Source organism: Zingiber officinale, chromosome 6A (assembly GCF_018446385.1).
Source record: "Zingiber officinale cultivar Zhangliang chromosome 6A, Zo_v1.1, whole genome shotgun sequence".
Classification (NCBI taxonomy): Eukaryota; Viridiplantae; Streptophyta; class Magnoliopsida; order Zingiberales; family Zingiberaceae; genus Zingiber; species Zingiber officinale.
In genome coordinates this window covers 109,021,265-109,036,066 of record NC_055997.1, presented here as the reverse complement: position 1 = coordinate 109,036,066, position 14,802 = coordinate 109,021,265, and the positions used below count along the sequence as shown (strand labels likewise).

The window sequence follows — 14,802 nt, the reverse complement described above, 5'->3', positions numbered from 1 at the left end:
GAATGAATTAATATGTTTGTTAGCTTCTCAAATCAAGAGTTCTATTCTAGAAAACATTAAAAAAGCTAAGTTCTTTTCTGTAATACTTGATTGCACTCTTGATGTTAGTAACCAAGAGTAAATGACTTTGGTTATAAGATATGTTATGTTTCTATAAGCCCAATGAAAGTAGAAGAATATTTTTTGAGATTTTTAAAAGTGGATGATACAATAGGACAAGAGCTGTTTGAAGAACTGTAAAATGTGTTGAAAAGTTTTGATCTTAATATTGATAATATGAGAGGGCAAGGATATGATAATGGAGCAGACATGAAAGGGAGACACCAAGGCGTACAAAAATAACTTTTGAATATAAATTCTAGAGCATTATACACTCCATGTGGCTGTCATTGTTTGAATTTAACACTTTGTGACATTGCAAATTCCTATGGAAAAGCGAAAGACTTTTTTGGAGTAGTACAACAGATTTATACAATATTTTCTCATTCTACAAAGAGGTGGAAGATTTTGATAGATCATGTAACGGTAAAAGGTTTAACTCTCAAGCCATTGTCAATCACTCGATGGGAAAGTTGTACTGAGAGTGTGAAAGCAGTGGTACTTCAAGCTCAACAAATCAGAAAAGCTTTACTTCAAGTTGTAGAAGAAAAAGACACATACTCTAAAATAAGAAATGAAGCTAAGTCTTTAGCAACATTTGAACTTGGAAATTTTGAGTTTTTAGTAGGTATGATTATTTGGTATGACATACTGGATAAAGTTAACATTGTTAGCAGAGGCTTACAATCTGAAAACATGCTTATTGACGTTGCTATGACTAAGGTTAAGGGGCTAATTGCTTCCTTTGAAGAGTATAGAGAATCTGGATTTGGACAAGCTATTAATATAATAAAAGAACTTGCTTCAACAATGAAGATTGATCCTGTTTTCCCTGAAAAAAGATAAATATATAGAAAAAGATATTTTGACGTGGTTATATGTGAGTCTTCCAAAATACCTCAAGAATCTGCTGAGGAAGCTTTTAGAGTTCATTATTTCTTGTACATAGTAGATCAAACAATTGGGTCATTGAAAAAAAGATTTGAGCAATATGAGAAATATGAAGATCTTTTTGGATTTCTTTTCACAGCTGAAAAGTTGAGTTCAGTGATTGATGAGGACTTAAATCTCGTTGCAAGAAGCTTGAAAGGAAATTATAAAGAAAAAAGGGTACAAGACAAGATGTTTCAGATTTGGATAGAGATGACTTATATCAAGAACTGGAAATCATATAACATATTCTACCAAAGGAAACAACAATAGCAAGTGAAATACTATTTTTTTTTACAAAGAATGAATTGTTTCCCGAATTCATTCATTGCATACAGGATATTATTAACTATTCCGGTGACTGTCGCATCTGCAGAAAGAAGCTTTTCTAAATTGAAGTTGTTGAAATCTTGTTTGAGATCAACCACGACCCAAACAAGATTGAATGCATTAGTTATGATTTCAATTGAGAGTGAGTTTTTAGAAAAACTCAATTATGAAAGATTGATTGATGACTTTGTAGATAAAAATGCAAGAAGATTAATTTTTCATAGTTAATTGTAATAGTTTTTTTTTCATTTTCTAATACTGATTATTAGCCATATCGAATATAATATTTTTATTATTATGGATTTTAGTTTATGTGTTCTGTTAATGAATTATTTATATAGTATCAATTTTATTATTTTTTATCTGAATTTAAAGGACCTATTTTTTTTTTTTTTTGCACCGGACCCTTCCAAGTTTAGGACTAACTCTGGGCGTGCCAATTTCCTCAAACCTGAACATGACCAAGTAGTGCACACTTGTAGCACGACCGTATGACTGGCCTCTCAGCAAACCCTTAGGAGCTAACACGGTCATATCCTGTGTCAGTTAAATATGAGTCATCTTCAATAATCTTCATCTTGATAAATATCCATACTTTAAGAGAAACACGAGGATCTAAGAAGAACTCTATATCAGAATATCTATTTACTATAAGCGAAAATAAAAATTTCCTCTATATCCTCCTCTATTTGAATCGGATGTCAAATTACTCATCAAATTTGGATGAAATTATCATCCCTAATCTGCTTTCTTTTAACAAAAAGCTTTCAAAAACCTAAAGTTCCGTATTTAAAAAATTATACGGTACAAATTAAAAGAGCATTGTTTGTTTTTTTTTATTAAAATTAGCTATCGTTCATGTATAATTATCTTTATAAAAAAAATAATTTAATAAGTCTCTAAAAATTATAATAAATCTTAAAATTATTTTTAATATGAATAAAAAAATTGACATTAATCTAATTTTATTTTGACTGGAAGGTTAATCAGTAAAGGTCCAGATTAAATATTAAGATTATAAAAATATTTTTTTAGTTGGATATTCAATTTTGTTGATTAATTCTGGGCTCAGGTCAATTCATCCATTACTCAATTTTAGATACTTACAAAATTAAGAAATCACCATTATCCATAAATAACGTTTTTTTTATATCAAATGAAAGGTGGAATCATAACTCAACTTTTTCCCGAACACTTATCGTATTATAGCAATTATATCCTGCATTAGCCAACTCAACTTTACTTATAATAATTACAATTTATAATTACAATAATAATAATTTTAGAAATTAGAGTATTTTCTGAATGCAAAAGAAAGATAAAGTATTTTTTTTAATAATTAATAAAAAAAATATCCTTGAAAAATTCTGCCGCGGGAATCGCAAGGGCGCCTAAGATCACTGTGGGCGCCGCCGGATCCAACTCTCCGCGCTCTCGCCGTTATAGCTTCACCATCGGCATCGCGACGACAATGAAGCATTCACGCGCTGCTCCGCCTCCGCAGCCGCCATGAGATCCTACGCCTCTTCCATCGCCTTCTTCTTCTCTGCCCTCGTCCTCTTCCTCGTCTCCTTCCTGGGTCTCGTCCCCCTCGCCGTAACCGAGCCCAGCATAGACGATCCCAGTCGCGTCACGCAGATCTCTTGGCGTCCCAGGTGCGCGTTAGCGTTGCTCTCCTTCTCTCTCTGTCTCTCTCTCAAAAAAAAAAAGGTTCCATTTTTAGTTTCGTACACTACGGTGGCATAGTTCCGACATCTTGATTTAAGGGTATTGTTTCAAATTTATCTTCTTTTCTTCCTCCCTACTCATTGACATTTCTGGACAAAATGATCAAATGCAAAAAGTGAGTTGAACCTTTCTTGGTTACAGCTCGTCATAGACTTTGCTGCTTCAGAGGAAAAAGGTCTTATTGATACAACAAATTTTCCTCCCAACTAATGGACAATGCAAATTTTGGGACAAAATGCTCAAAAAAAAGTTAACTTTGAACTTCGATTTTCTTGGTTTCAATGCGTCAGAAACCTTACCCTTTCAAAGGAAGAAAGGTCTTATTGAAGCCATATGCTTAACTTATGCTATCAACTTAGATATTAATCTACAAGGCCTGAATTGAGGATCAAATTCTACTTTTTTTTTAGAGGAAACGTTAATATTCATCCAGGAATAGTAATACTCATATTGCTTGTTCTTGAACTTTGTCAGAATGCATTAAGAATGTATTTGAACTTTGCTGCAGGATCTTCCTTTATGAAGGGTTCCTTTCCGATGAGGAATGTGACCATATCATTAAACTGGTAACGAAGAAGCTATCCCTTTCTTATCTCTGTATGTTTTCATGGTTCTGAATTTGTATATTTCCTTGGTTTTGACTAATTTGATGCAGGCGAGGAGCAAGATGAAGAGATCAATGGTGGCCGACAGTATATCTGGGGAAATTCGCAAGAGCAACGTGCGTACAAGCTTCGGAATGTTTCTTACAAAACATCAGGTACTTTGTCCATTCTTGCTTACTAAAAGATGCCTAAAGCTCTAAGTTATCTCACTATTCAGAAGTGCATCAAACAAACAACCGCAACTTTCGTAATTTACTTGATGTAGTGACCAAAAGTTATTAATCTTCAAATCCAAACATTTTGTACAGTTGATGCTTTACTTTGTATCTTTGTTCATACACTGTTAGCTATGTTCAATAGAAGTTCTTTTGTCTAAGTTTATAGTTTATCTATATAGAATTGTGATTGAAATGCTAATGCAATAAAGGGCAAAAAAAGGTCATTTTTGGCTTGAGATATATTTTTTTTAATTATTTCATCACTCCACTCTTAAGCCCATTGGAATTAATTTAGCTATTCTCATGGTTTATGGTTTAGAGTGCATCCAAGTCAGAAGATAATTTACAATCTAAGAGTTACAAACAGACTACTGCAAACTCATGTACAATTTACAAGGAGAAAACAAGTTAGTTCCAATATGAGAAGAAACCTATCAAGGCAGAAAAAAATAATCAAGAAACAGAACTAGATAAACTGAATTGATGAGCTGGATTGTATTATGTTTTCTTATCCTATTGCCATTAATATATTCTACTTGTGACTTAACTACATCTTTATCCCATCCTCCTAATATATGGCCATTTTTTATAATCTGTGACTTGAAGATAATATGCCTTTAAATTAATGGAACACATAAACATGGACATTAGGATTACATGGCATATGACCACTGTGAACCAAACACACTAATTTCAGAAGAAAAGAACATCTATAACTAATACCATTTAAAACCCAAGAAACAACATAAACAGTGAGTAGGCATAAATTAGAAAAGAACTTATACGAGAATTTCAGCCGTCTGCTCTTTCTTCTTTGCTTAGCTCTAAGATGGTTTAGGGGCACATATGATGCAAGAGTTACAGAATAATTCACACACTAACAACAAATTTTAATATTGTTTAACACTATTTTCATCGAGTAAACTTACAGTATAAAATGTTGATTCATTTACGAATTGAATCTTCTAGATTTGTATACCATCATCCGATGAGGTTCACACTGACATCTTCTAACTAATTTTTTTTTCTATGGTTGCGTTGTATAATATATATGTTGGACAATACAATCTGTTGCCGGAGATTTTAGGGAGTTAGCTGAATTTTAAAATTACACAAAATTTAAATTCAACTTACAATAGAGATAACCTGAGCGGATGATCTCAGGCTGCCAGCAGGGGTTGGTTTCTGTTACGTACAGAAGAGCGGACTTAGTCGCCGAGTGGGCAGATCAGCCGAGCTGCAGGTCTGGGTTGCAGAGTGACTTGAGCAAGCCTGCAGAGCGGTCTTGACAGAGTAGTCTTGACAGAGCAGTCTTGACAGACCAGGGTCTTGACAGAGCAGTCTTGATATACCAGGTCTTGACAGAGCAGTCTTGACAGATCAGGTCTTGACAGAGCAGTCTTGACAGAGCAGTCTTGACAGAGCAGGTCTTGACAGAGCAGTCTTGACAGATCAGGTCTTGACAGAGCAGTCTTGACAGAGCAGTCTTGACATACCAGGTTTTGACAGAGCAGTCTTGACAGAGCAGTCTTGACAGACCAGGTCTTGACAGACCAGGTCTTGACAGACCAGGTCTTGACAGAGCAGTCTTGACATACCAGGTCTTGACAGAGCAGGTCTTGACATAGCAGTCTTGATAGACCAGGTCTTGATAGAGCAGGTCTTGACAGAGTAGTTTTGACAGATCTGGCAAAAGACAGACCGGGCGAGTAGACAGATCTGGCGAGTAGATTGGCCAATCGGGCGAACGAAGAGACTGACCGGGAAAACTGACCGAGGCCTGCAAGAGTCGCAGCTTCCTTGAAACAGATTCGCCCCTACCTTCGGCTGTGTTTCTAGGCTTACTCGAGTCATCTGTTTCCCAGGATACAACGGTTTGACTGTGATCCCCACCAAGCGCTGGTGGTCACGGCGAACTGAGTGACACCCGATCGCTATCACGGGCACTCTGCCGAGCAGGAGTAGCACGACAGAGGTGGGGAATGAGGTGGATAGTTTTTGCTTGCTTCGCTGCATGTGTCTTCTCTGCTTATGATCGCAACCTCCTTATATAGGAGCTCAGATCAACGACAACGTTAATGGTCATTACTAGACGAGCAGTGAAACATCTACTGTTTCATTCATTATTATTCGAATGTTTAGATTCTGCATTAATCTCAAACTTAATGCATCCGTTACAGCAGCAAAAGGTTTACGTGGCAAAACGTTGTTTGTTCCACTTGGGCGAATTTTGCCCCGACCAGTCCGGCATTCGGTGTGCACAGGTCGTGCTCGCACATGAGTTAACATGGTTCAGTGCAATCCGGACTCTGGATTTGCACCCCTCCCCCTGCGCACCCACGCGTGAGAGAGAGCCTCTCCCGATGCATTTGTTCACATCCTCAATGTATGTGAATCAATATAAACCAACCATCATGCCATGAAACTCCCAATGTGGGACTAAAGTCCCATTCACAATGGAGCCTCTTTCCTCTTCCACCTCTTCTCCATTCACTTATATTCAACAATCCCCCACATGAATGGAGATAGGGTATGTGATAACATTCAATAGTTGAGTCAAGTATAGGATAGGTAGGTTTTACCCTTTGAACCTTTCCTTGTGAAGATATGGTTGCTTACTGGCTGATAGTAGACACGATGTCCTTGAACTATACTGCCGTCTGTGCAAGCAGTGATAAATCTCACCCAAGACTCTCCCTGATACAACTCAGTTCTCATGAGTGTGTTCGTTCTTAGCCATGAACACGCTTAGTTCTGTGAGAAACTCTAAGAATTGTGCCTCCAATTCTCTTTGAAGCAGCCCCACTTTTTTCTCACATAGGTGTTCCCTCAAGAGTTGTCATCTACTCTTCTTGATCATTAAAAGTCCATCGGCTTATCCTAGTCTAGTCACTGTTTCATTGAGCTATTCCCTACAGTGTGTCTAGTCAGTGCAGATTAGTTGTCCTTTTGAACCAAGTTCTTGGGATCTCCAGTCAGCATAGGTTGGGTGTCCTCTACACTGATCGCTGACAATGGCATCAAGCCCATTCCTCGTGAGGAGCTTGCAACTAACTCTCGATTTAACCCTTTGGTTAGCGAATCCGCTAGGTTATCCTTTAACTTCACATAGTCAACAGTGATAACTCCCGTTGAGAGTAGTTGTCTCATGATATTATGCCTACGACGTATATGTCTAGACTTACCATTATACAGATGACTCTGTGACCGACCGATTGCTGATTGACTATCGCAATGTATGCAAATTACCGGCACAGGTTTCGGCCGTCGTGGAATATCTTCTAAGAATTATCGTAACCATTCAGCCTCTTCACCACATTTGTCAAGAGCTACAAACTCAGATTCCATCGTGGATCTGGTTATTACAGTCTGCTTAGAAGATTTCCAGGAAATGACTGCACCTGCTAGAGTGAAGACATATCCACTCGTAGACTTAGAATCTTTTATATCAGATATCCAACTTGCATCGCTGTATCTTTCGATCACAGCAGGATATCTTGTATAGTGCAGTCCATATTCACAAGTATACCTCAAGTACCTTAGTACTCTTGTTATCCTGTTCCAGTGCTCAACACCAGGATTACTCGTGTATCTACTCAGTTTGCTTACTGCGTAGGCCAAGTCTGGTCGTGTACAACTCATCAAGTACATCAGACTTCCAATCACTCGAGAGTACTCTATCTGAGAGATACTTTCACCTCGATTTTCAATAAATGTTGACTTGTATCTATCAGCGTTCGTGGCAACGCAGTATCACCCTTGGTGAATTTCTCAAGAATTTTGTCCACGTAATGGAACTGACTAAGAACAAGTCCTTCTGTTGTTCTAAGAATTTTGATTCCTAGAATCACATCAACTAGGTCCATGCCTTTCATATCAAATCTTGAGCTCAACATACCTTTTGTGAATTGTATTATCTTATCATTACTTCCAATGATAAGTATGTCGTCTACATAGAGGCATAAGATGACATAGTCACTCTCTGTGACTTTCATGTAGACATATTTATCACATTCATTGATCTTGAATCCACATTCCTTCATGACATTATCAAATTTTTCATGTCACTGCTTTGGTGCTTGTTTCAAGCCATATAATGACTTCACCAATCTACAAACCTTGTTTTCCTGTCCTAGTACAGAAAACCCCTCAGGTTGCTCCATGTAGATCTCCTCTTCTAAATCCTAGTTTAGAAAGGCAGTCTTTACATCCATTTGATGTATTTCGAGATTTCATAGAGCGACGATAGCCAACAGTACTCTAATGGAAGTTATTCTCGACACTGGAGAATACGTGTCAAAGTAATCTAGATCTTCTCGTTGTCGGTATCCTTTGATTACCAGTCTGGCCTTATACTTATCAATCGTGCCATCTGACTTCAATTTTTTCTTGAAAATCCACTTGCAACCTAGTGATTTACTTCCCGGAGGAAGATCCACAAGTTCCTAAGTGTGATTTTACAAGATAGATTCTATCTCGGATGCAATTGCCTCTCTCCAGTGAGGTTCATCAGAAGAGCCTACAACTTGTGAGTAACTTCGGGGCTCACTCTCCAACACGAAAGTGATAAAATCCGATCCATAGGATTTTTCTACCCGAACTCATTTGCTCCATCTAGGCTCAACCTCCATAGGTTCCTCATCATCATCATCTTCTTCTTCGCCTTGTGTTTCATTTGCCCGTTTTGAGGAGCTAGCATCTTCTCGGGTCTTATACGGAAACACATGCTCGAAGAACGAGACATTTCTCGATTCAATTATCGAGTTCTTGTGTATCTCCGGTATGTGTGACTCCTACACACAAAATCTATATGCAGCGCTGTTTTATGCATATCCAATAAATATACAATCAACAGTCTTTGGTCCTATCTTAATCTTTTTCGGATCAGGCACCAACACTTTGGCAAGACACCCCCACATTTGTAAATATTTGTAGGACGGTTGTCTTCCATTCCACAACTCATAAAGGTTCTTATCTATTTTCTTCCGGGGCACCTTATTTAAAAGGTAATTCGCTGTTAACACAGCTTCCCCCCACATGGACTCTGTCCAGAGCTCAATAGAAGAGCATTCATCATCTCCTTTAGAGTTCGATTCTTTCCCTCATCAACTCCATTTTGCTGAGGAGTATAAGGAGCTGTTGTTTCGTGTCTGATCCCATGTTTAGTACACAACTCAGTAAACGGTGATATATATTCACCGTCTCGGTCACTTCGAACCACCTTAATTTTCCTATTAAGTTGGTTTTCAACCTCAGTCTTATAGAGAGCAAATTTCTTTATAGCTTCATCCATACTTTTGAGAAGATACACATAACAGTATTTTGTGTTATCATCTACAAAAGTGATGAAGTATTTATTACCACCACGTGTTGTTGTACCTTTTAGGTCGCACACATCAGTGTGGATTAGGTCAAGTGGTTCGTTACTTCTTTCAATATGTTGAAAGGATGACCTTATCATTTTCGCTTCAACACAAATCTCACACTTGTGTTTTGGGTCAAGGTAGAATGTAGGTATGCTTTGCATATTAATTAATCTACGCAACACATCGTAGTTAACATGTCCTAATTTACCATGCCACAAACACGAAGACTCAAGCATATAAGTGGAAGAGCTTTCAGTTTTATTTATCTTAGGCCTAATCGCCATTACATTGAGCTTAAACAACCCATCAGATATATAGCTCCTTCCTACAAACACTCCATTTTTGGACAATACAACTCTGTCCGACTCAAAAACAATGCGAAAGCCATGCTTACTTAACAGTGATCCGGACACTAGATTCTTCCGAATCTCCGGAACATACAACACATTATTCAGAGTAAGGTCCTTACCCGAGGTCATCTTCAGCACCACCTTTCCTTGGCCCATGATGTCCGAGGTTGCTGAGTTTCCCATGAACAGTTTGTTTCCAGTGACTTCTTCGAAGTTGTGGAGCAGCTCCTTGTTACAACACACATGTCTGGTGGCTCCAGTATCGAACCACCATTGCCGCGGGTTTGAACCGACCAGGTTCAGTTCTGAGACCACTGCGCAAAGGTCATCCATTTCCGGTCCCTCATTCAGATTGGCCTCCTGCTTCTTCTTCGGCTCCCTACAATCCGAATATTTATGACCCACTCAGTCACAGTTGAAACACTTCCCAGATAACTTCTTTTTGTTGATGCCTCCTCTGGGTCCATCTTAGAAGATTTAGGATTCTTCCGTTTCGAGCTTTAACCGTGCTCAATCATGTTGGCTTTCATAGTAGCCTGAGAGAACAGTTTTCTCTCTGAACTCTTGTTGTCTTCTTCGATGCGAAGTCGAACAATGAGTTCCTCCACATTCATCTCCTTCCGCTTGTGCTTCAGGTAGTTCTTGAAATCCTTCCAGCCGGGAGGTAGCTTCTCAATGATAGCAGCCACCTGGAAGGTTTCACTCAGAACCATTCCTTTTGAGTGGATCTCATGCAAGATCACTTGAAGCTCTTGGACTTGGCTGATCACCGTCTTGGAGTCAACCATCTTATAGTCCAAGAATCGGCCCACGATGAATTTCTTGACCCCTGCATCCTCCATCTTGTATTTCTTGTCCAGGGACTCCCGCAGCTCCTTAGTCGTTCTCTTCATGCCATACACAGCGTACAACGAATCGACAAGGCAGTTGAGGATATAGTTTCGGCAAAGGAACTCAGAATGAGTTCATGCTTCCACTGCACTGATGGTCTGCGCATCAGCATCTTAGCACACTTGGGAGGGTCCTCGATCAAGAACCGAGCCAGGTTGAGCGTGGTCAGGTAGAAGAACATTTTCTGCTACCACCTCTTGAAGTTCAGTCCACTGAACTTCTCTGGCTTTTCCCCATGGTTGATTGACACAGTTCCAATCGGGGCGGAGGGGGCCTGCACGTGTTGAGTTTGTTGCACCTCAACATTCTGTTCTGTGGTCATCTCAACAGAATCGAGTTTGTTTTAAGATTGTTGGACAATACAATCTGTTGCCGGAGATTTTGGGGAGTTAGCTGAATTTTAAAATTATACAAAATTTAAATTTAACTTACAATAGAGATGACCTGAGCGGATGATCTCAGACTACTAGCAAGGGTTGGTTTCTCTTAAGTACAGAAGAGTGAACTTAGTCGCCGAGCGGGCAGATCAGCCGAGCTGCAGGTCTGTGTTGTAGAGCGACTTGAGCAGGTCTGCATAGCGGTCTTGATAGAGCAGTCTTGACAGATCAGGTCTTGACAGAGCAGTTTTGACAGACCCAGTCTTGACAGAGCAGGTCTTAACAGAGCAGTCTTGACAGAGCAGGTCTTGACAGAGCAGGTCTTGACAGAGCAGTCTTGACAGAGCAGTCTTGACAGAGCAGGTCTTGACAGAGCAGTCTTGACAGATCTGGCAAAAGACAAACCGGGCTAGTAGACAGATCTGGCAAGCAGACTGGCCGACCGGGCGGACGACGAGACCGACCGAGAAAACTAACCGAGGCTTGTGAGAGTCGCAGTTTCCTTGAAACAGATTCGCCCCCACCTCCGGCTGTGTTTCTAGGCTTACTCGGGTCGTCTGTTTCCCAGGATACAACGGTTTGACCGTGATTTGCACCAAGCACTAGTGGTCACGGTGAACTAAGTGGCACCCGATTGCTATCACGGACACTCTGCCGAGCAGGAGTAGCACGACAGAGGAGGGGAATGAGGTGGATAGCTTTTGCTTGCTTCGTTGCGTGTGTCTTCTCTGCCCGTGATCGTAGTCTCCTTATATAGGAGCTCAGATCAACGACATTGTTAATGGTCGATTAATGCTCATTACTAGACGAGCAGTGAAACGTCTACTGTTTTACTCATTATTTTTCGAACATTTAGATTCTACATTAATCTCAAACTTAATACATCCGTTACAACAGCAAAAGGTTTACGTGGCAAAACGTTAATTGTTCCACTTGGACAAATTTTGCCTCGACCGGTCCGGCATTCGGCGTGCGCAAGTCGTGCCCGCACACGAGTCAATATGGTTCAGTGCAATTCGGGCCCTGGATTTGCACCTCTCCCCCTGCGCACCCACGTGTGAGAGAGAGTCTATCCCCATGCATTTGTTCACATCCTCAATGCATGTGAATCAATATAAACCAACCATCATGTCATAAAACTCCCAATGTAGAACTAAAGTCTCATTCACAATGGAACCTCTTTCCTCTTCCACCTCTTCTCCATTCACTTATATTCAACAATATATTCTTTTCATTTTTGTTATTTTTGGAACTATGTATGAAATTAGTAATTACGGATCATTAAGAAGCTAACGATTGTTTCTCTTTGGTCCAAGGATGAGGTAATTGCAAGAATTGATCAAAGGATTGCCAAATGGACCTTCCTTCCAGAGGGTATTTCCTTGCGCTAGTTATGCATTGCATGGTGCAATTCTTGTAGTTTTCTTGTTTCATCATCTTAGCATTGCATCTATAAGCAGAAAATGCTGAGGCCCTTCAAGTATTACGCTACCAAGAAGGCCAAAAGTATGTACCACATCATGACTATTTTTACGATCCAAAGAACGAAATACGCGGAGGCCATAGGTATGCAACAGTTCTTATGTATCTTTCAGATGTCAAAAAGGGTGGGGAGACTGTCTTTCCAATAGCAGAGGTAGTAAAGCATTGCCAGCAAATATTTTGTTTGGGATCGAATGGGGGATAACCTTTATTTGTGACTATTTCAGGGTGCCTCATCTCAGTTTAAAGATGACAGTTGGTCCGATTGTGCAAAAAATGGCCTTGCAGGTACAATCGATGAATTGATGCTTCTTGGAATTGTTAATCATAGAGTTTAGTTGATGTAGCTTAGCTTTTGATTTGCTTGCAGTGAAACCTAAAAAGGGTGATGCAGTGCTCTTCTTTAGCCTTCACATCAATGGCACAACTGATCCAGCCAGTCTCCATGCTAGCTGCCCTGTCATTGAACGTGAAAAATGGTCAGCGCCAAAATGGATTCATGTCAGGTCCTTCGACAATCCGCAGAAACCAAGCTCGACAAAGGAGTGCTCCGACTACAATGAGAATTGTTCATATTGGGCATCTACGGGGGAGTGCCAAAAGAATCCCAATTACATGATTGGGAACGGTGCCGTACTCGGAAACTGTCGAAAGAGTTGCATGGTGTGCGGCAAGTCCAAGTCGATGCGGCTTATTTCTTGAGTGTCTGGTGCTTCTGATCAGTCCAAGAGTGAAAGGTCTCTGACTTTGCACAAAGAGAATATAGCAACAAAAACTCTTTTAAAATTTCATTTTAACCCTTTATGCGTTATCTACTTTTTAATTTATCTTTATATAGTTCAAAATATTATTTTTTATCCCTAGACTTCATGTAAAATTTTTATTTTTATTTGTGTTGCATAATTATTAAAATTTAAACAATTGTATTACATTAATCGAGTAGAATCATAGTCTAAAGCCTTTCTTTTAGTTATCATTAAAAGATATTTCATTTTGAAAAAAAAATATTAAAAGGGTGTTTTTTATTTTTTTTATTTTGAAAATACCTTTGTTTCAATATTGTTATGCTAATTTTAGTTTCACCTAAAGCAATTTTAATCAAGAAGTTTTTATTTATACACAGTGTAGGAGTATTAGTCAAAATTGCTACACATTATAGCAATTTTGGAAAAAAAATAATAATAAATAAATACATGTGTAGTAGTTTTGATCCAAATTGTATAATTTAATCAAAATAAGATGATTTTAATTAAATTAGAATAGTTTTATCTAAATTGAAGAGATATGTTTTGATATTATAATAATTCATGTGTAATAGTTTTAATTAAGTTAGAGTAATTTTCTGATATAAAATTTATGATAAGATAAACTTTTTAATAAATGATGTCACTCTGACAAATATGGATTCTATGGTATGCTGTAGTAGTAAAAGTACTTAGAGAAACAATAAAAAGAATCAAAATTCGAATTTTAAATGGAATGGATAATGACATCTGAATATATATATATATATATATATATATATATATATATATATATATATATATATATATATTTTTTTTTTTTTTTGAAATCATGTTCCAATAATTTAATAGCATGTATAATATAATTAATAACATTTATAAAAACATTTAATAACATACACACACTAAAACAATACTAAATTATCAAATAAAAAAACACATGGTGCAACGATAGGATATCTAATCATTCGAAGTTTAATCTTCAGTTATAATAAATTTATAAGAATTTTTTTTCTAAATAGTATGCGTAATAAAAAATTTCTGAGTTTTTGAGCTGTCATTACAAAATAAGGTTAACTAGATTTATCTTTAATTTAGATATATATTCTTTTTCTATATACAAAAGTAAGACGGGAAAGAATGCTTTAGAACAAAGTAATCCTATTACACTAAACATGATTTTGAAACTATTATGTAATTACTAAAGTTTTTTTTCCTCAGAAATTTGTCATTAGAGTCCTTAAGCACTTATGTTGGAATAAAAATGAATTATAAACCTAAAATTGTAATAATTTCAAAATCTCTTGTTGAGTGTAATTGCTAAATTAATTAATTACTTAGTTGTGAAGTATCAATCTTAATCTTAGTAGCGTTTCATTTTCAAGAAAGTTCTTAAAATGAATTGAGCGTTAAGTAATCCTAAAGAAGGCAAGTTGAACTTTGCTAACAACCAAACTTATCTCATGAACTACACCAACCAATCTTTATACATTGACCATTAGGTTGGAAAGGATCCTTTGTAGGTTATTTATTCTGTGTTCCTCACCATATTTTAGTAAGAAATAACAATAAACATTAGATGGAGCATCATCACCACCACCAGTACCATCATCCTCCCCAAAGATCCTTACCTTCGCCGCCTCCTCCTCAGTGGTCCAGACTGTCGCCGCCGCCGCCAGGTCC

At 38.0% G+C, this 14,802-nt stretch overlaps 1 protein-coding gene across 1 annotated transcript; it reads left to right on the top strand.

Moving 5' to 3' along the window:
- Nucleotides 1-2,813: 2,813 nt before the first annotated feature.
- Nucleotides 2,814-13,236, top strand: LOC121997364 (probable prolyl 4-hydroxylase 6). Its single transcript, XM_042551735.1, has 7 exons — nt 2,814-3,014; nt 3,596-3,653; nt 3,743-3,847; nt 12,211-12,268; nt 12,355-12,530; nt 12,604-12,664; nt 12,747-13,236. Exons 1-7 carry the CDS (start codon nt 2,869-2,871, stop codon nt 13,076-13,078), a joined length of 936 nt encoding a protein of 311 aa, XP_042407669.1. The 5' UTR covers nt 2,814-2,868; the 3' UTR covers nt 13,079-13,236.
- The last annotated feature ends 1,566 nt before the right edge of the window (nt 13,237-14,802 follow it).